Source organism: Phascolarctos cinereus, unplaced genomic scaffold, assembly GCF_003287225.1.
Source record: "Phascolarctos cinereus isolate Bilbo 61053 unplaced genomic scaffold, phaCin_HiC Scaffold_5;HRSCAF=322, whole genome shotgun sequence".
Classification (NCBI taxonomy): Eukaryota; Metazoa; Chordata; class Mammalia; order Diprotodontia; family Phascolarctidae; genus Phascolarctos; species Phascolarctos cinereus.
In genome coordinates, this window is record NW_027555958.1 from 266,723,044 (window position 1) to 266,745,210 (window position 22,167).

The 22,167-nt window shown below is 35.9% G+C and overlaps 1 protein-coding gene across 7 annotated transcripts in view; it reads right to left on the reverse strand.

Annotated features, from left to right (window-relative positions):
• Positions 1-22,167, reverse strand: part of CYTH1 (cytohesin 1) — a 202,947-nt gene that overhangs the window by 57,147 nt on the left and 123,633 nt on the right. For all 7 annotated transcript variants that reach the window (XR_013487154.1, XM_078155825.1, XM_078155829.1 and 4 more), the window contains exons 2-3: positions 13,995-14,077; positions 5,824-5,888 (exon numbers count right to left, since the gene is read on the reverse strand). Coding sequence is in view for 2 of the 7 variants with exons in the window: in XM_078155825.1 (XP_078011951.1) it covers positions 5,824-5,888; positions 13,995-14,077 (148 nt within the window). In the remaining 5 variants the exon portion in view is untranslated. The remainder of the gene's footprint in view (positions 1-5,823; positions 5,889-13,994; positions 14,078-22,167) is intronic.

Below are 22,167 nucleotides of genomic sequence, written 5' to 3' on the forward strand. Positions count from 1 at the left end.
TATCCTGAAGTTAGCAGCCTAGGTGTATTTTGTTTCTTTTATTGGTTTTCCTGTGAGCAAGCTGCACATTCTTTCAAATGGTACTTTGTTTTATGTTCAGAAGTTCTAGGCAGTTTTCATATATTTTTTTTTGCATTATGGTGTTCAGGTTTTTTGACTTGTCAAATTCTTCTGGGAGACCTATAATCTTTAAGGTGTCTCTATGCTTCCAGGCTTTAAAAGCAACATGCCTTGCTTATATATGATCATGCTTTCATTTAACATTATTGCTTTTTATACCATTTCTTCCAGACTATCCTTTACTTCTGTGTATTCACATTTCCAATCAATAACTCTTTTTTTTTGGTTCTTTGATGAGGTTTGCCAACATAGATTCAAATTTTTCTATTCTGCTGATTATTTCTGCTGAGCAGGCCATAAATTCTGCTTTCACAATATTTACTTCTCTTTTAAACCATTCAGGAACATCTTGTGGTTCTTTGGTCTCTTGGGAATTCATGGGGCCCTATGCCACATTATGTACTGATTCATTTTCCTTTGTCTTGCAACATTTATTAATAGATGTCTAAACTCATTTAGCTAATCTAGAGGCCACATTCCCTTCTGTTATTATTATCTTCCCTTTTGGCTTGTCTGTTTAAGCTCAATCAACTATATTTTTATCTCTTGACATCTTTGATAATTTCAGTATTTTTCCTTATATTCTCTTTTTGCTTACTTTCTAATTCTTTCCTCTGGACAGTGGTTTCCCTGGGGGCTGGACTTCAAAACTATCTTAACCTCATGCCATGCTGCTGAATTCACATTTTGCCAGCTTTAATCTCTACCCCAAGTGATTGCTGAGAAAACAGGACTGATCACAACTGGATGCCAGTCCCCATTCCTGAAGGCCTAGTGGCATGCCATATACAAGCTGATGCCCTGTCCCAGTTCCCTCTCTTCCCTGGTTTTCTTACTTAGCAATGTTGTAGTACAGAGTGCTGCCATACTGCCATCCAAGTCAGAGCAAGCTTTTGCCTTTTCATTTTCCATGGCAGAAAGAGAGTGATGAAGGGCAGCCAGGTGGAGCAGTGGATAGAGCACTGGCCCTGGAGTTAGGAGGACCTGAGTTCAAGTCTGGCCTCAGACACTTAACACTAGCTATGGGACCCTGAGCAAGTCACTCAACCCCAACTGCCTCACCAAAAAAAAAAAAGGAGGCAGTGGAGTCATGAGGGCAGGTGGGGGAAGGAAAGGGACAGAAGGAGATGAGGTTAGAGTTGAATTCTCTTGCAAGCCCTGTGGATCAGTTTGAGGAGATACTGAGTAAGCATGTTAGAGTTTAACCTTCTCTACCATTACTTCATTGGATTGTTACCTTGTTAAATTTCTTGGTATCTTAGACTGTGTAGACAGCTAAGATTACTTGATTTCTTCTGCATGATTATTATTTTGGAGAGTTTTGAGAGGTCAGGAGCATCAGAGAAAGTATCTAGTCCTCATATAATCTTTCACTCCCAGATCAATATGGATTGTTCCCGATCCTCATCAGCAAACTTTCCAACTTCCCTTTATGTTCTGTATTCCCCTATTAGAATATAAGCTCCTTGAGAGTCTTCTTATATTTGTATCCCCAGTACTCACACAGTACCTGTCACATAGTAAACACATAATATGTGATTGCTTGCTCTATCCATCTATCTATCTATCTATCTATGTATCTATCTATCTATCTCAGTGGGAAGGTCATTTGGGTTCACACATTCAGTAACTCATACAACTTTTCCAGGTAAAGATAAAATGAATATTATATCTAGCCAGCTTATTTAGGGATATGTAAATAAATTAAGTGGTTCCAATAATATTTTAGACATTAAAGTATTGGTGCTTTTTCCATACTAGAATGGACAGGTCTAACACTGAACTGAGTATGTGCTGGGCCCACATCTATAGCCCTTCTAGTGCAATTGTTTTTTGACATATGCTGAAATTACTGGATTACTACAGAACTATGAATAGGACTTAAATGTGGTAGAACCAAAATAAGTAAATCAATGCAAAAGTTTGCTTATTAATTTGTGTCCTAATTTTAGAAATTTTAGAAAGAACTTTCATCACTACTGCTATCATGGGGCAGCCCTGGAGTCACGAGGACCCGAGTTCAAATGCAGCCTCAGACACTTGACATTTACTAGCTGTGTAACCTTGGGAAGGAAGGAAGGAAGGAAGGAAGGAAGGAAGGAAGGAAGGAAGGAAGGAAGGAAGGAAGGAAGGAAGGAAGGAAGGAAGGAAGGAAGGAAGGAAGGAAGGAAGGAAGGAAGGAAGGAAGGGAGGGAAGGAGGGAAGGAAGGAAGGAAGAAAGAAAGAAAGAAAGAAAGAAAGAAAGAAAGAAAGAAAGAAAGAAAGAAAGAAAGAAAGAAAGAAAGAAAGAAAGAAAGAAAGAAAGAGAAAGAAAGAAGGAAAGAAAGAAAGAAAGAAAGAGAAAGAAAGAAGGAAAGAAAGAAAGAAAGAAAGAGAAAGAAAGAAGGAAAGAAAGAAGGAAAGAAGGAGAAAAGATTATCAAGTTAATAAGAAAGCCATATAATTGGTTTTGAATATTTACTGTGTACCATCTACTAACTTTTGCAAGTTGGAGTTGGAGTTGTATAGTTTATGGCTGCTAATCTCTCTTAACTGTCTATGTGTTGTTTTCAGAGCTAGCTCTGGGGATCTGTAAGTTTTCAGTTCTTCCATGGTGGTATGAAAAAATAAAAGAAAATGTTTTTCCCTCACGGGAAAAACAACTGATCTGGAAAATAGATCAAGGAAAGATAGTTTAAGAATTATTAAACTATCTGAAGTCATGATCAAAAAAGAGAGCCTAGACATCATATTTCAAGAAATTATCAAGGAAAACTTCCTTGATAATCCACAACCAGAGAGTAAAATAAAAATTGAAAGAATCCATTGATCACTCCCAGGAATTCCCAGGAACATTACAACCAAACTCCGGAGAAAATATTGCAAAAGCCAGAAAGAAATCATTCAAATATCATGGAGACACAATTAGGATAACACAAAATTTAGCAGCTTCTACATTAAAGAATCAGAGGACTTAGAATATGATGTTCTGGTGGGCAAAGAAGCTGGGATTACAAAACAAAGAATCATCTATCCAGCAAAACTGAGCATAATTCTTCAGGGGGAAAATCGACATTTAATTAAATAGAGGACTTCCAAGCATTCCTGATGAAAAGACCAGAGATGAATAGAAAACTTAACTTTCAAATACAACACTCAAACATAAAAGGTAAATAGGAAAGAGAAATCATAGGGGATTCAACAAGGCTAAACCGTTTACATTCATTCCTACATGTGAAGTTGATACTTGTAACTCCTAAGAACATTTATTAGGGCAGTTAGAAGGAGGATACAAAGATAGAGGACATAGGTGTGAGGACTATGACAGGATGATATCCAAAAAAATAAAATGAAAGGATGAGAAAGAGGGATGCAATGAAAGAATGGGGAAAGGAGAGGTAGAATGGGATAAATTATCTCACATGGGGTAAATTATCTCACATAAAAGAGGTGCAAAAGAGCTTTCCAGTGGAGGGGAAGATGGGGTAAGGATGGGGGTAGTGGACCACATTTGAATCTTACTCTCATCAGTACTGGCTCAAAGAAGGAATAACATACACATTTAGTTGGGTATTGGAATCCATCCTGCCCTACAGAGAAGTAGGAGGAGAAGAGGATAAGGGAAGGGAGGGGGATAATAGAAGGGAGGATGGATTGGGGGAGGCAGTGGTCAGAAGCAAAACACTTTTGAGGAGGGAAAAAGTGAAAGGAGCAAGAGAGGAGGATAGGTGGGGGGAAAATAGGACAAAAACTGATGGGAAACTGAAAGCAGTATGGCAGAAACTAGATATAGACCAATATCTCACACCACATACAAAGATAACGTCAAAATGGGTACATGACTTAGACATAAAGGGTGATACCCATAAGAAAATGAGTGAAGCATGGAATAGTTTCCCTGTCAAATCTATGGAGAAGGGAAAAGACCAACAAGAGATAGAGAACATTATAGGATGTAAAATGATAATTTTGATGATATTGCATTAAAAAGGGTTTGCACAAACAAAATACAATCAAAATTAGAAGGAAAGCATAAAACTGGGAGAAAATTTTTACCACAATTTTCTCTGATAAAGACCTATTTCTCAAATATATAGAGAACTGAGTCAAATTTATGAGAATTCAAATCATTCCCCCAATTGATAAATGGTCAAAGGATGTGCTCAGGCAGTTTTTAGAAGATACCAAAGCTATCTATATTCATATGAAAAAATGCTCTAAATCACTACTGATTAAAGAAATGCACAACTCTGAGGCACCACCTCACAACTAATAGATCGGCTAATATGACAGAAAAGGAAATTGACAATCTTAGAGGGAATGTGGGAAGATTGGGACACTAATGCACTGTTGATGGAGTTGTGAACTGACCCAATCACTCCAGAGAGCAATTTGGAACTATGATCAAAGGGCTATAAAACGGTGCATGCCTGTTGACTCAGCAATACCACTACTAGGTATGTATCCCAAAGGTATTTTTTTAAAAGGAAGAGGACCTATATGTACAAAAATACTTATAGCATTTGTCATATATATAAAACAGTGATTCAAGACAATTCTGAAGGATTTATGATGAAAAATGCTATCCACCTCCAGAGAAAGAACTGAAGGAGTATGAATGCAGATTGAAACAGACTTTTAAAAAATTTTTCTTTATTTTTCTTGGGGTTTTTTTATCTGTGTTTTCTTTTATAACAACGACTAATATGGAAATATGTGTTGCATATAAGTAAACCTATATCAAATCACTTGCCTTCTCAAGGAGGGGGAAAGGAAGGAGAAAGAGAATTTGGAACTTAAAATTAAAAAAAAAACTTGAACGTTAAAATTTGTTTTCACCTGTAATTGGAAAAAGTAAAATATTAAAAACCCTAAAAAATAATAGTCTAAGTGCGGCCCTTTGACTGAATCCAAACTTCACAGAACAAATCCCCTTTATAAAAGGATTTGTTCTGTAAAACTTGGACTCAGTCAAAAGGACCCACCCAAGGACCAGAAGGCCATGTGTGGCCTCAAGGCCTCAGGTTCCCTACCCCTGACATAGACTATGCTTTCAAATCCATCTCCTCAAGTCTCTCTCCAATCTAATCCATCCCCCATTTAGCTGATAGAGTGGTTTTTCTAAAGTATAAGTCTCCCCATGATATTCTCCTCCCCACTTCAGTGGCTCCCTACTACCTATAGAAACAAATATCAACCTTTCTGTTTGTCATTTAAAACTACCTAGCCCCTTCCTACCTTTCCAGTCTTCTTACACTTTATTCCCCTCCACAAACTATATGATCCAGCTACACTGGTCTACACTGTTCCTCATACAAGACACTCTATCTCTCATCTGTGTGCCTTTGCACTGGCTGTCTCTCATGTCTGAAATGCTGTGCTCCTCACCTCTGCTTCTGAGTTTCCCTGACTACCTTTAAGATTCATCTCAAATCTCACCTCCTCCAGGAGGACTTTTCCAGTCCCCTCAGCTGTTAGTACCTTTTCCTCTGAAATTACCTTCCATCTAGTGTATTATCTCGTGCATACATAGTAATTTACACACACACACACACACACACACACACACACACACACACACACACACACACACACACACACACTAGAGTAGGAGCTCCTTGAGGAAAGAGACTGTTTTTACCCTTTTTTTTTTGTATCCCCAATACTTAGTATGGTTCCTGGCAAGCACTTACTAAATGCTTATGGACTAAATGGCCCACTCACCTCTCTTCTGTGGATCCCAGGCTCTCAATTTCATTCGTCACTTCTGCTATCTCATCCTTCAGACGCTGCAAAAACAAAACCATAAATAAGATGCCAAGAAAGGAAAAACCATAAGCCAAAATAAAACATCTGAAATCTCATGCTGAAGAATTTCTCCAAATTAAAATCAACCTGAAGATGACTACCTTATCTCATAACTGTCTATGAGACCATCATATAGAGGTTATAAATGCAAAGAAGGCGTCAATGCTTCATTCTTGCATTGCCCTTATTTTCTACCTTGTTAAATAAAAAAACTTAGCTAAAAAATAGACAAGATGACCAGTATTCTGACACATTATCCTCTTTTGCATGGCAATATATAAGTGAAAATTCTTTGATTCCATTATGGTAAAGAGAAGTTAGTAATACTTCAACCATTTTTCATCTCAGAAAATGAAAGCATACATTTGGAAAAAACAGTCAAGTATCATATATATGGTGCAAGAAACTCCTCATGTGATCTGTCCTTGTCTCCTGATCCATCGTACTGTAATCCTAAATGTTAGTCAAAAAACCAAAGATAGGCCCACTGGCCTAAAAGAATGGGAAATGAGGCAGTATACAGCTTCCACATGAATTTCTATTTGCATGTGAACTCTAGAATAATAAATACAGACAGATGTTTATGTTCACTAAGATTAATTATATGGGGAATGTTAAAGAGAATGTCATTAACAAATTTTGGCAGTACCTGGGTAACTTTTAAAGCTAAACAGAAAAATTTCTAAGGCCTAATGATGTATAAAGCAACATTATGAATTTATATAAAGAACATATAAATGAACATAATATAAAGAACATACATGCCGAGTTAAATTGGCTGACACTTGGGAGCACAAGGAAAAACAGCATTTCTAATGCTGCTGCTTTCTTGTAAGAAGGAAGAGATTCAGATGTTAAAATATTAGTGAAGTCATTCCTGAAATGCTATCATTAAAAGGCTCTCTGGACCAAAAGAAAATTACTGAAACAAGCCTGTACCACTTCAAAAAGCCGAGCAGAGATAAACAGAGATAAATAAGTAAGATAAGATGAACAGAACTTTCAACAGAAGTAACAGAGAGCTTCAGATGGCTATCAAGAGCCTTAATAAGTAATAGAAAATATTTCCATTATTGTTTCTACTGTGTAAAAAGTGACAGGGTATAAAATACTGGGAAGACAGTGATATAGATACAGGTTGTATTCTTCCAGAAAAATGTAAAACTTCTTGAAGATGAGGACTGTTTTTTATTTTGTATTGATATCCCTAACTGCCGAGTATAATGCCATGGACCTAGTAAGCACATCATAAATGCTTGTTGGGTTAAAGTGGATTAGACTCTCAAACCAAGAAATTTAAAATATAAAGGACTTAGCATCTGAAATAACCACAATAAATCAAATGTAGTTATATCATGGAGTTGTAAAGAAACTGCAAAGAAAGACAGCCTCTTTCCTTTTTTAGGCTTTTACATCCTCTAAGAAGCTGTCAAGAGAGTGAACAGTATTTTTCTACTTGATCCTCTAAGCCTCCACTCAAGTTCATGAATCTTGCCCCCTTTATTTACATGTGAGGAGTTGTATCCTCATTGAGCAAGCAGAATCATGAAGAGAATTAAATTACATTTAATTTTTTAGAGCTTTCACTAAAGACACAGCTTTTCAGACTGGGGGAGAAAAGAGTGCTGGCTTAATATTTCCTATTTTTCACTTCAGGAGTTGTTGTTAAGTCATGCCCAATTCTTCATGACCTTGTGGACCATACTGTCCATGGGGTTTTCTTGGCAAAGATTCTGGAGTGGTTTGCCATGTCTTTGTCCAGTGGGTTAAAGCAAACAGAGATTAAGTGACTTGCCCAGGGCCACACAGCTAATAAGTGTATGAGGCCACATCTGAACTCAGGTCTTCCTGACTCCAGACCCAGCACTGAACCATCTAAGCTGCCCCTGGAGTTACTAATCTCTTAAACTGTCATTCAAGCCAGAGCAGGTTTTTATTTTAAAAGCCAGCATTTAAATAAGTAGTTTAAGATTTACAAAGTACTTCACAAATATTATCTCATCCTCCCAACAACCTCAGGAGTTAGGTACTATTATCCTCATTTTAAAGAAGAGGAAACCTAGGCAGATAGCAGTCAAGTGATTTGCTCAGCATCACACAGGTACTAAATGTCTGAGGCTGGATTTGAATTCAGGTCTTCCTGACTCCAGGCCACTCTGTCTCTGTCTCTAGGGTTATGAAAGTAGATCTATAAAAGCAGGTGATCATCAAGTACTTTAGCACGAGAAAAGTGCATCACAGAGGGTACAGAACTACCTATTACAACCTCTAGAGAAGGCAAAACGTACAGAAAAACAAATAAACCAATGCTGTAATCTATTTATTAATTCTTGCCTAAGATTTCACTATGGTTATTTACTGGCTTTCTTTTTCATTTTCTTTTTCTTCATTTATAAAATTCAGATTCTGTGAAACAATAAGAACACAGAGCAGTACAGTGGAAATACCTGGAATCATAAGATTCCAACTCAGACTGCAATGCTGTCTCTGACACTTAATCTCATCTTTAAATAGGCATGATAGCATTTGCACTACCTACACCAAAAAGGGTTTAAGTGAAGAAAACATTTTGTAAAACAGAAAGTACCACAGAAATATGAGTTATTTGCTCTGAAAATACTGGAACAAACTTCAGCATTATGGAATGAAAGATGAACACTGAAATGCAGAGACCATGTATTTTCACTCTACTCATCATATGTGATTCTCCTCAAGTACTACTTAATGTCCTGAAAATAAATATGAAATATCCAATTGAGTAACATGACTTATATAGTTACAGAAACAGCATTTCTTCCCACAGAGTCCATGCCCACTTCAGGTTTATTAAAAGTGGACTGCTTTTTATCAATACCCCTGATATGGCCCCTATTACTTTTCTTGTCTTCTTGAAGTGACTTGACAATAATTAGACAGGACTTGGGACACCTAAAGTAGGCAGAGCCTCCAATTTATCACACCAGTTTCTTTTAAGATTGGAAATTGCACTACTGGGTAATCAGGTTTCCCCACTCATCTAAACTTCTTATGGCACAGATATAAATAAGAAACTCAGTGGAAAAGCTCCATTGAGAAGTTGTAAATGAGCTGTCTAATTTAATTGATAGATATATATCTTATGGCCAATCACTCATCTACACGTGCCAAATCCATTCAAGTACTGCACAGATCTCCTATGAAACTATATTGCTAGAACATGAACTATTTAATACTAGCTTACTTAAAATTTTTAAATAAAAGTATACCCCAAATTATGAACACCTAACTTGGAAATATTCCATACATCTGACCAGCATACTGCCTCCCTTTTCCTCACATGAATCTAAAAGACTGCTCCAGACAAGCAACTAATCTGTCTTAGACTGAGTTCCAGTTGGTTTTATTATTTTTATCTATTAGCATGTCACAAAAGTATTGTTTTCTATCATTTTCAAAATATCCAGTATTTTAACCACATTATGAATAAAATAGGTAGGCTAGCCTTACAAAATAGGCACCACTTACAACAATGATACTAGAGAAAATTCATTGTAACTACTTTGCAAACTACAAAACTACCTACAAATGAGTTTTTTGGAACACAATCTATTCATAAATTGGAGCCTGCCTATATCAAGATATTAATTAGTTAACTCTTCCCATCCCAATTTTTTGATATTACTTTAATAACAGAGAGTCATGAATAGCTGCTGAAGAATACATATGCCATACAATTATATTATTAGATTCCCAAAGAATATAAACACAAAATCCTATGCTAGGGCAATCTAAGTTAATCAAGACAATGCAAATAGAAATTAAGTCTGGAACCTACCAACCCCCGAAAGGGCAAAAATAACCTTTTCAACTGGATCTAGAGATATAATATTATTCCAAGATTTTGGGGCACTTCTGATGCTTTTCCAGTATAGTCTACAATGTAAGATAGAAAAAGTTAGTAGCTCTTCTTTACTTATTCAAGTAAAAAAAATGCTTCTCCTTCCAAATAAATTTTTGCTATCAAGACTTCAAGTAGAGATTTTTAAACTATTTACTAGTCAAGTTTGTTTCAAAGAAATTAATCAGCCTGTGTTCAAATCAACAGCCCAGGCATACTCTGGCATTACATAACCAAGAAAACTTGCAAACACCACTTCCTTGACCCAAAATATTACAGTATCATAAAGTATTACAATAAATTCTAAAAGAAATTATATAGCTTCAAGGGATAAAATATGTCATTTAATGACTTCCTAGTTTTTTCTCCAAAAAGGCAATACTATTCTTTAAGTTACACCATTTAAAAAGGAAGGAGGATAATGTAGCATACACTAGTATAACTCCTGTTTATAAAATCTATCTCACAGACAACAGAGATCATAATTGGCTCTTTAAAAGTACAGAGCCAATCTAAATCACTATTGATTAGGGAAATGCAAATCAAAACAACTCTGAGGTACCTCATCACACCCATCTGATTGGCCAACATGACAAAACAGGTAAATGACAAATGTTGGAGAAGCTGTGGGAAAATAGGAACATTAATACATTGTTGGTGGAGTTGTGAACTGATCCAACCATCTTGGAGAGCAATTTGAAACTATGCCCAAAGGGCTATAAAATTGTGCATACCCTTTGACCCAGCAATACCACTTCTAGGGCTGTATCCCAAAGAGATCAAACAAATGGGAAAAGGACCCACATGTACAAAAATATTCATAGCAGCTCTTTTTGTGGTGGCAAAGAGTTGGAAATTGAGGGGATGCCCATCAATTGGGGAATGGCTGAACAAGTTGTGGTATATGAATGTAATGGAATACTATTATGAAATGGTGAGCAGGCAGACTTCAGAAAAACCTGGAAAGACTTGTATGGACTGATGCTGAGCAAAGTGAGCAGAAATCAGTAGCACAGTAACAGTCACATTGTGGGATGACTAACTTTGACAGACTCAGCTCTTCTCAGCAATGCAAGGATCTAAGACATCTCCAAAAGTCTCATGATGGAAAACGCTATCCACAACCAGAAAAAGAACTATGGAGTTTGAATGCAGAACGAAGCATACTATTTGCTCTTTTTTTTTCCTTCTGTTTTGTTTCTTCTTTCTTGTGGTTCCTCATATTGGTTCTAATTCTTCCTCAAAATATGACTAATGTGAAAACATGTTTAATAGGAATATATATGTAGAGCCCATATCAGACTGCATGCCATCTTGGGGAGGGAGGTGGGGAGGAGGGGAAAAAAATTTAAAACTCAAAAGCTTATGTAAATGAATGTTGAAAACTAAAAATAAATTAATAAAAAAGAAAGCTAAAAAAAAAAAAGAAATAATGAGCAGGCGGATTTCAAAAAAGCCTGAAAGACTTGTATAAAATGATGCTAAGTGAAGTGAGCAGAACCAGGAGAACACTGTACACAGTAACCACAACATGGTGTGATGATCAACTCTGACAGACTTAGCTCTTCTCAGCAATACAGTGATCTAAGACAATTCCAAAAGACTCATGATGGAAAATGCTATCCACATCTGGAGAAAGAACTATGGAGTCTGAATGCAGATTAAAGCATACTATTTTCTTCTAGACTGAGCAATAACATAAAAAAAAATTGGCCAGATCCCATTTAATGTCACTACATACAAGGGATACTACACTGAAATCAACAACCACCCATGAATGGGGGCTTAAATCTTGAGTTTTTGAGTATTTTTTCCTTACCTCTTCTCACAGATATTTTCACATATAACTTAAAGGCAAAGTCTATGACTGGCTATCGACAATTAATGACAACTTCTATGCGTACTATTTAGTTTGGTCTTCTTGTCTTGCTAAAGATAAATTGTATATTATTAGTATTTTTAAAGATGCCAATATTTTAAGTATTGTGATGTTTTTGAACTGGAAACTTACATGAGTATCTCCTGATCTTAGCAGCAGAGTCAGCACATTAAAATAAATATATTAGAAGAATACTAAAGAGAAATATTAAAGAACTGATTAACTACAAAATAATGCATTGTAAGTTTAGAGCTGGCGACTTCATTTAGTCATTATTCTGTGAATTACTTGATCACTGGATCATGTAAAAAATGCTGACTAGCTTAATAGTATGACTTAATAGTAGTATGTGAGAAATGACCTATATACCTCTTTCTGAGAAAAAGGAGCTAGTCAAGAAAAAACACAGAGGCCTTTTTGAGAACAGAAAGAGCAAGAAATCTGAAAAAAATAACAGGGTCAGGAAGGGTCAGCTTATCTGTGAGAAAAGCCTAGAGCAGAAAGAGAAAGCTTAGATCGGTGTACAAGGCCTAGGTTTAGATTCCCCAGAGCAGGAAAGTAACAGCAGTGAGAAGCACTGAGCATAGCTATATATATCCTTACAAAGAAGGATTCCCCAAAGGGAGACTGAAATCTAACTAACACTAGAATATACAGGATAAGGCACTGGATTTGGAGTCAGGAAGGCCTAGGTTCAAATCTTGTCTCAGACACTTACAAGTTGTGTGACCTTAGGCAAGTGACTGAACCTCTCTGTGTCTCAGTTTTTTCATCTGTTCAATGAGGCGGATGGACTTGATGGTCTCTAAGATGATCTAGGGGCAGCTAGGTGGTACAGTGGATATAGTGCTGGGTGTGACATGAGTTCAACTCCAGCCTCAGACACTTCCTAGCTATGTGCCCCTAGGTGAGTCACTTCATCTTTGTTTGCCTCAGTTCCCTCATCTGTAAAATGGGGATAGCAATAGCACCTACCTTGTAGGGTTGTTGTGAGGATCAAATGAAATAATAATTGTAAAGCATTTAGCACAGTGCCTGGCATACAGCTACATAAATGTTAGGTATTGTTACTATTTTTAAAGGTCCCTTATAGCTATAGTCTTAGATCTATGATCCCATGATGATGCAAAATCACCCTGCACACAGAAGAAAGGCAAAGAAGAAAATTTATCTTGTGTGACAACAGCCAAAATATCAAATTGTACCAATGTCTTTATGTTTTATTATGGATTCCTTTTGTTAATAAATTATATATATTCAGCAATTTTAATGTTTATTTAGTTATACAGAAAATAGTTACTAATGTAAAGGACGTTTATGCAGTTTATTATAAACAATTCATATCTAATGAACTTGAGCTAATTAATCAAATGAAAGACTGAAATTTTTTATTTTTTAAAATTTATTTTTTGTTTTCAATATTCACTTGTATAAGATTTTAACTTCTAAATTTTTTCCCCTCCTTCTGCTCCCCACTCCCCAAAATGGCATGCAATCTGATATCGGCTATACGTGTACAATCATATTAAACATATTTCTACATTAGTCATGTTGTGAAAGAAGAATCAGAACAAAAGGGGAAAAACCACAAGAATGAAAAAAAAAAGAGAAACTATTATGCTTCAATCTGCATTCAGACTCTATAGCTCTTTCTTTCTATGGTTCTTTCTCCATCATGAGTCTTTTGTAATTGGATTGCTGAGAAGAGCTAAGTCTATCAAAGTTAGTTATCACATAATGTTACTACGTATAATGTTCTTCTGGTTCTACTCACTTCACCCAGCATTAGTCCATACAAGTCTTTCCAGATTTTTCTGAAATCCACCTGCTCATCATTTCTTATGGAACAATAGTATTCCATTACATTCACATACAACAATTTGTTCAGCCATTCTGCAATAGAGGGGCATCCCCTCAGTTTTCTCTGCCACCACAAAAAAGAGTTACTATAAATATTTTTGTACATGTAGGTCCTTTTCCCTTTTTTATAATCTCTTTGGGATACAGACCTAGTAGTGGTATTGCTGGATCAAACGGTATGAGACTACAATTTTTAAAATGAGAATAAATTATCTTAGTACATAGTAGGTGCTTAGTAGTAAGTAGCTCATAGCCGGCACATAGTAGGTGCTCAATGTTTATTGATTGACTATCCAAACATACCTGTGGATCACACTAGAGGTAGGAAGGATAAAAGTAAGAGAACACCTCAAGTGGTGGTCTTGGACAGGATGATACACAAATGAGGCTGCTAGATGCCACTTAACCTTGAGTAGGATACATCTCTTCATACCTATCACGCTATTAAAACATTTGCCTTATTCTAGTCACCTGAATGTCAGCCAACAGTTCCTGCTTCCGACGACGGATGTTCTCCAGTTCCTGACGTTCTTGTAAGGACAGGTCGCCAGGAACTATAAAAGAAAGAGAAAATATTATTAGGACTCCTTTGCCTCTTGAAAACAGAGCTTGGCTGTTTAAATTCAGAGGGCAGATAATGGATGTGACCCCAAAACTAATGGGTTTCAAAAGAACGTCTATTCTAATATCAATAAATAAGCATGAAAGACAAAGGGATCCAATGATCCAATGTTCAGAGAGAAAAGCTCTTCGAAGTCCATTTCCGTGGGGATGGAAAGTGGAAGAGAAAAGGCTGCCCTGTAACAAGAACCCTTAGAGAAGGGAACAACACAAACTGTAAGTCTATCTTAGGTCCTCTCTACGAGAATGACCTTGAAACTTTGTAGCAATAAGTACTTTAAGAGAGACTAGCAGACATGCCTAATTGATGAGTTGCTTTACCCTATCCTTTAGAAAAGTCTAGAATAAAGGACAACCACTAAGCACTTCTTGAGGTCATGCAACCATGATATACTAACCCAGAAAATAATAACAAATATGCATATCCAACATAGTTCCTTCCAATACGTCATGTTAATCAACCCCTCCCCAGCCTTCACATGCTAGATAAGAATTTTTTAAGCTTCTAATTTGAACTATTCTAAGTTACAATTATGTAAGAAATGGTAATAGGTTCTAGCCCAATGGAAATATATAGTACACATTCAAATAATGCAACCATTTCAGAGGATTCATTATTTTCACAGATTGAGACCTAGAGGTATACATCCCAAAGATCCTTTGAGAAAGGAACCCCTGAAGCACCAGAAGCAAACTATATATACTGACAGAATAACACTGTTTTGGAATGATTTACTTGACCCTTTTTGGAGGAAGCTATAACAGGACTCTGATTTATAACTGCAGAATTCTTTTGGAGTAGGAAGGAATTTTTTAAAAATACTTTGTGGTTATAGCGTCATTTGCCTTACAGCAATATGGTAAAGTCAACACTATGAAGGTTGTATAGGCACAGCTAAATTAATGAACTATGCACTCAGCCTGAATGATAAGGAACAAAAAAAAAGGATTCATAAAAAACTGATGCCCATCTGGAACAATCAATTTAACATGCTGTCAGATTCAGGAACCAAGAAGATCTCAACAGGCAACACTGGGCCAAATCTAATAAGATGAAATTTAATTTAATTCAGTATAATATACAGTTGAATGGACAAGTGATAAAGCTCGCCCATCAGTACACATATCTTGGAAAGATCCAGCAGATCAGCAATAAGCTAGGCCAAAAAGGTGATAGTAGAAAGAAATATTTATGCTAAAGCCTTACAAAGTATAGCATGGAGGGACTTCTTTTTAAGTAGGAAAATTTTTTTCTTCTTTTTATTAATTTATTTTGATTTATCAACAATCACTTCCATAAGCTTTTGAGTTTGAAATTTTTCTCCCCCTCCCTCCCTTCCTCCTTCCTTCTCTCCCTGAGACAGCATGCAATCTGATATAGGCTATACATACACATTCCTATTAAACATATTTTCACATTAGTTATGCTGTAAGGAAGAATTAGAAGCAATAGAAGGAACCACAAGAAAGAGGAAACAAAACAAAATAGAAGGAAAAAAAGAGCAAATAGTATGCTTCGTTCTGCATTCAAACCCCATAGTTCTTTCTCTGGATATGGATAGCATTTTCCATCATGAGACTTTTAGAGATGTCTTAGATCCTTGCATTGCTGAGAAGGGGTTAGTCTATTAAACAATGTGGCTGTTACTGTGTACAATGTTCTCCTGCTTCTGCTCACTTCACTCAGCATCAGTCCATACAAGTCCTTCCAGGTTTTTCTGAAGTCTGCCTGCTCATTATGTCTTATAGCACAATAGCATTCCATTACATTCATATACCACAACTTGTTCAGCCATTCCCCAATTGATGGGTACCCCACCTCAATTTCCAACTCTTTACCACCACAAAAAGAGCTGCTATAAATATTTTTGTACATGTGGATCCTTTTCCCATTTTTATGATCTCTTTGGGATACAGCCCTAGAAGTGGTATTGCTGGGTCAAAGGGTATGCACAATTTTATAGCCCTTTGGGCATAGTTCCAAATTGCTCTCTAAAATGGTTGGATCAGTTCACAACTCAATCAACAAAGCATTCGTGTTCCAATTTTCCCACATCTTCTCCAATATTTATCATTTTCCTGTTTTATCATGTTGGCCAATTTGATAGCTGTGATGAGGTACTTCAGAGTTGTTTTGATTTGCATTTCTCTAATCAATGATTTAGAGCATTTTTTCATATGACTATAGATGGCTTTAATTTCTTCATCTGAGAACTGCCTGTTCATATCCTTTGACCATTTATCAATTAGGGAAGAGACTTTAAAAAATATCATCAAAAGCATATATCTAAAACCAAAAGTAAGCACCCTTTCCAATAAATATGGGAGGTGAAGCAAGAATACACACTCTCCTCTGTATTATCTGATACTGTTCTAGAAATGCTAGCAATGGCAATAATACAAGAGAGAAATTAATAAAACTTTCCCTATTTGCTGATGACATGATGGTATATTTGGAAAATCCTGGGGAATCAGCAAAGATGCTAACTGAGACAATTAATAGCCTCACAATGTTGCAAGCTACAAAATAAGCCCTCAAAAATCAACAGCAATTCATATTATAATAATAACAAAACACAAGATACAAAAATAGAAAGGGAAATCTTATTCCATATAACTACAAAATGGATAAAATATCTGGGTCTTGACCTACCAAAGCACATAAAAGACTAGTTAAAATTCAACTACAAAGTGCTCCTTAAAGAAGTAAAGCACAACTTAAATTCAGTGCTCATGGCTAGACAGCATCAAAATAATGGAAATGACAACACTACTAAAAGTTACTTTATACTTTTAATGTTATACTAATCAAATTATCAAGGGAATATTTTATAGAACTTGATAAAACAATAACAAAATTAATTTGTAATAACAAAAGATCTAGAATATCCAGGGAAATGAAAAGAAATAATGATGAAGAAGAAATGGCACTTTCAAACTCAAACTATATTATAGAGCAGCAGAGATCAAAACCATCTGGTATTGGTTAAAAAACAGAGAGACAGATCAATGGAACAAACTAGACAAAGATAATGAGAAACAAGAGAACACAATAACCTAGTGTTTAATTAAGTAGAAAATATAAATTATATAGGAAAAATTCAAAAGCTGCTGGGGAAAACGGGAAAGTGGGAAAGCAGACTAGCAGAAATTAGGCTTAGACCAATACCTTATATCATATTCCACAATACATTCTAAATGGATATGTGACCATTATTATTAAAGATTATACTTTAAAAAATTACAAAAGAAGCAAATCATTTAACTCTCATAGCTATGGGTGGGAGATATATTCTTAATAGAGACAAATATAAAATAGATACTTTGATACATGAAACTAAGAAGCTTCTGTGCTGACAAAATTAATGCATGCAGGATAGGAAGGAAAATGTTTGAATGGGGGAAAAAATATTTGTATCAAATTTTTTCTGACAAGGATTTGGTATCTAAGATATATAAGCAATGAATAAATATATATGTATGTATGTATGTATGTATGTGTGTATATATATATATATATATACATACACACACACACACAGAGATAGATAGATAGATAGATATATGAATAATAGCCATTCCCCAATATATAAATGGTCAAAGGATATGAATTAAGTTATCAAAAGAAGAATTGCAAAGTAATGAAAGAATGCTATAAATCAATAATAACAATAACATGAAATGAAATGTAAATCAAAACAACTGAGGTTTCACCTCACATCCTGCAAATTTGGCAAAGATGACAAAAAATTTTAATACTGAGTTGGAAGGATTATAGAATTATAAGTACACTAATACATTGTTGGCGGAGCTATAAAATGGTACAATCATTTTAGAAAGTAATTTGTAATTATCCAAATAAAATTACTAAAATGTCCATATCCTCTGAATCTGAGACTGCATTACTAGGTTTACAGTCTAAAAAAGCCATCAATAAGAAGTCCTCATATATACCAAAATATTTACGGCAGCACTTTTGTAATAGCAAAAAACTGGAACAAAGTAGATAATCATTTATTGGGGAATGGCTAAACAAACTGTGGTACATGAATGTAATAGTATAGTACTAGACTGTAAGAAATTATGTATATGATGATACAGAGAAGCACAATTAGGGTTAGGATAGTTAAGATACACATGAACCGACTGCAGAGTGAAGTGAACAGAGCCAAGAAAACAATATTCACAATTACAACAATATAAATAGAAAGAAATACATACAAATAAACAAAAAATCAAAAGTGAATAATTCATAACAAAATTATAAAGATCAAGCTTGACTCAAAGAGATATGAAAGGACACCCCAACCCATCCCTTCATGGAGGTGGGAGGTCCACAGGTGTCATACCTTGCACATGTTTCTAACTTTTTTAATGTATCAATTAGTTGTGCTGATTTTTTCTTCTTTAAAAAGGAATACTTTTACATTGTACACAGTAACAGCCACACTGTTCGATGACTGACTGACAGATTTAGCTCTTTTCAGCAATGCAAGGATCTAAGACAACTCCAAAAGACTCACAATGGAAAAAGCTATCCACTTCCAGAGAAAGAACTATGGAATCAGAATACAGATAGAAGCATACTATTTGCTCTCCTTTTCTTTTGTTGTTTTGTTTTGATTCTTCTTTCTCATGGCTCCTCTCATTGGTGCTAATTCTCCTTTACATCGTGACTAATGTGAAAATATGCTTAATATGAACTTACAAATAGGGCCTATATCAGATTGCATGTTTTCTTGGGGAGCGGGGAGAGAGGAAAGAGGAGAAAATTGGAAACTCAAAATCTTATGGAAGTGAATGTTGAAAACTAAAAATTAATAAATTGTTTAATTACAAAAAGAATCCTAGGAGGTAGTATTATCATCCCCATTTTACATTTGAGGAAACTGAGTCAGACAGAGCTAAGTGACAAATTAAGTGACTTGCCCAGAGTCACACAGCTAGTGAGTTTCTGAGAAAGGATTTAAACTCAGGCCCTTGCATTTCTGAACAGATTTTTTAAAAAAAAAGAGTAAATAAATATAACCAAAGAGAAATAGGCTATTTCACATTCTAGATATTTGAAATAAAAAAACAAACACCACAATCAACATAGTACGCTGTAAAATCTTGACATCTTAGTGAAAAATCGATTTAGATTCGAAGGATTTGAGTTTGAATGTCTGTTTACCGCTTGAGTGACCTTACCCAAGATCACTGTACTTCCCTAGGCCTCAGTTTCTTCATCTGTAAAATGTGAAGATTGACCTAGTTGTCCTATTGGGTCTCTTCCAACTCTAAATCTTTGAACCTGTGATCTCCAAGTTCAAGGAAATTCACCTGAATTTTTCTTTCTGTCCCAGCTCTAGAGCTAGCTATAAAATTTTCCTTCTTTGTTCTTTATAAACACTGTATTCTATGAAATATAGTGACTTTAAAATGGACTAGAAGTTATATGCTGGCCTGCTGTAAAAATGTTGTGTTATATGTCTCACTTATAGGACAAAGCAGTTTTTAAAAACTTGAAAATCTTTGTGTTTGCATTCAGAACAATTTTTTTTGAAGGGGGGAGGATAGTTTAAATTCTTCTCACTTTTCCCTTCTATTTCAAAACAACTTGCAAATTTATACTATCTCTTTAAAATGAGGAGCTGAATAAACTTCCCACATCTGAAAAAAAAAAAGAATACTTTAGGGGCAGCTAGGTGGCGCAGTGGATAGAGCACTGGCCCTGAAGTCAGGAGGATCTGAGTTCAAATCTGGTCTCAGACCAAACACTTGACACTTACTAGCTGTGTGACACTGGGCAACTTAACCCCAACTGCCTAAAAAAAAAAAAATTTTTTTTAAACCTTTTTATATGGAATGGCTCTCTGGGAGGACGAAGGGCAATACAAGGGATAACTATGATGATGTAAGAAAGAGAAGACATCAATAAAAACATTTTTGGGTGGCTGGGCAATGGGGTTAAGTGACTTGCCCAGGGTCACACAGCTAGTAAGTGTTATATGTCTGAGGCTGCATTTGAACTCAGGTCCTCCTGACTCCAAGACCGGTGCTCTATCTACTGTGCCACCTAGATGCCCCAATAAAAACACATTAAAAGAAGAAATGGAACTGCATTACATTTGAGAAAGTTTGCAGTGCTTTTCAATAACTCCAAACTTTTTCCTGAGACTAAGGAACAGCTTTTTAATACTAGAGTTTTTCTGGTGATGATACATGTGCTTCTTTCTGATCTTCCTTCTGTTCTCTTCGTGCATTTTTTAAAAAGGTATCTTCAGTGACTAGGTGTATGTAAATTGCAGACAGGCAGACTTAGGCTTGATTCAAGGTAAAATTTGATAACAATTAGAGTGAAGTATAAGTGGGATAGAGTTCCCTGCAGGCAGAGATGGAAGTTTTTCCTTCTTGGGAGGTATTTAAGCAAAGTCTAGATAATCATTTGTTAGATACGTTGTAAAAAGGATTGCTGCTCAAGTCCAAGTTGGACTAGGTGGTATCTTAAGTCTTCTTTAACCCTGAGATTTTGTGATCATTTTGATCTATTTCCCTTCTGATACTGCATTATTTCCAACCCCTTTTTATTCCACATTTATATAACCCAAGTAGCAATGTTCCCACCAAATTAAATTGGATAAAGAAACTTGTCTAATACTTCAGTTCAAAAAACTAACTGCACAGATCCAGAATGGAATAGTCATGGCTAAACAACTGTTTATGTGACGTAGAAAGCTTCAACATGAGTCAATACTCTAACATCATAGCTGAAAAAGCTAATGTCATCCTATGATGCAAGCTCACATTTATATACCACTTTAAGTTCTACAAAACACCCTATGTGCATTACTTAATTTGAGCTTCACCATATGTATAATCATTTTACAGATCTGAAATGTCTCAGAGAAGCTGAATGATTTGTCCAAGGTCACAGAGCAAGCAAGTTGGTGGTGGCAGCACTTGAACCCAGGCTTCCTTTGACTCCAAATTTGCACCCTTTGATGGTATTGAGGCATCATTACAAGCATAAATTATTACACTGTATTATAATAAAATGTTCCTCTCAGGGCCTAATGAAATATATACATTCCACACTAAATGGCCCCAGATATTAATTCTTAGAGCTATCAAGTATTGTTTCCTACAGCCCATAAGTAGCCCTATGTCTAATTTGTTATTTTAATCTGGTATGGGCTTTGAAACCAGACAATCAAACTCACAACAATCCTGTAAAATAAGAGATAAAAACCTTGAAGAGCTCAGGGCTCCTCCTGTGTGCAAAGTATGAATTTTCAAACATGATAATAAAAGCAGAGCACAAAGTACAAAGAAATGTACCCTGTTCAACTATGCCAGAATCAGACCTTATCTATATTACTGTGGTACAGTTAGTTCTAAGTGTTACTTTTCAGAAAGGATACTGGCACGTCAAATACATCCAAAGGAGGGCAACCAGGATGGTGAGAATTTATGGAAGAAACTGGGCATGATTAACAAGAAAAATGGGGCAGCTAGATGGCACAAGTGGATAGAGTGCCAGGCTTGGAGTTAGGACAACACATCTGAGTTCAAACATGACCTCAGACACCTACCAGCTATGTGACCCTGGGCAAGTCACTTAACCCTGTTTGCCTTAGTTTCCTCATCTGTAAAATGATCTGGAGAAGGAAATGGCAAATCACTCTGTGTCTGCCAAGAAAACCCCAAATGAGGTTGGGAAGAGTTGGACACGACTGAAAACCACTGAACGACAACAAAGCATGGAAAAAAGACATGAAGTGAAAAGAGGGTTAGCTGGGAGTATTTGAAGGACTCTTAGGTGGGGCAAAGGGATTAGGTTTGTTTTGTTTGGTCCCAGAGGAACTTGGAGCAATGGATGGAAATTGTTGAAAAGTAGGTATCAGTTTGACGTAAGGAGCTGACCAAGTCAGCTGCCTTAGTAGAGAACAAGTTCCCTATCACCAAAAGTTTTCAAGCTGAAGTTCAATGACAACATGTAGTTAATGTTTAGAAGATTATTTTGGGTTCTAGTTAAAGTAGA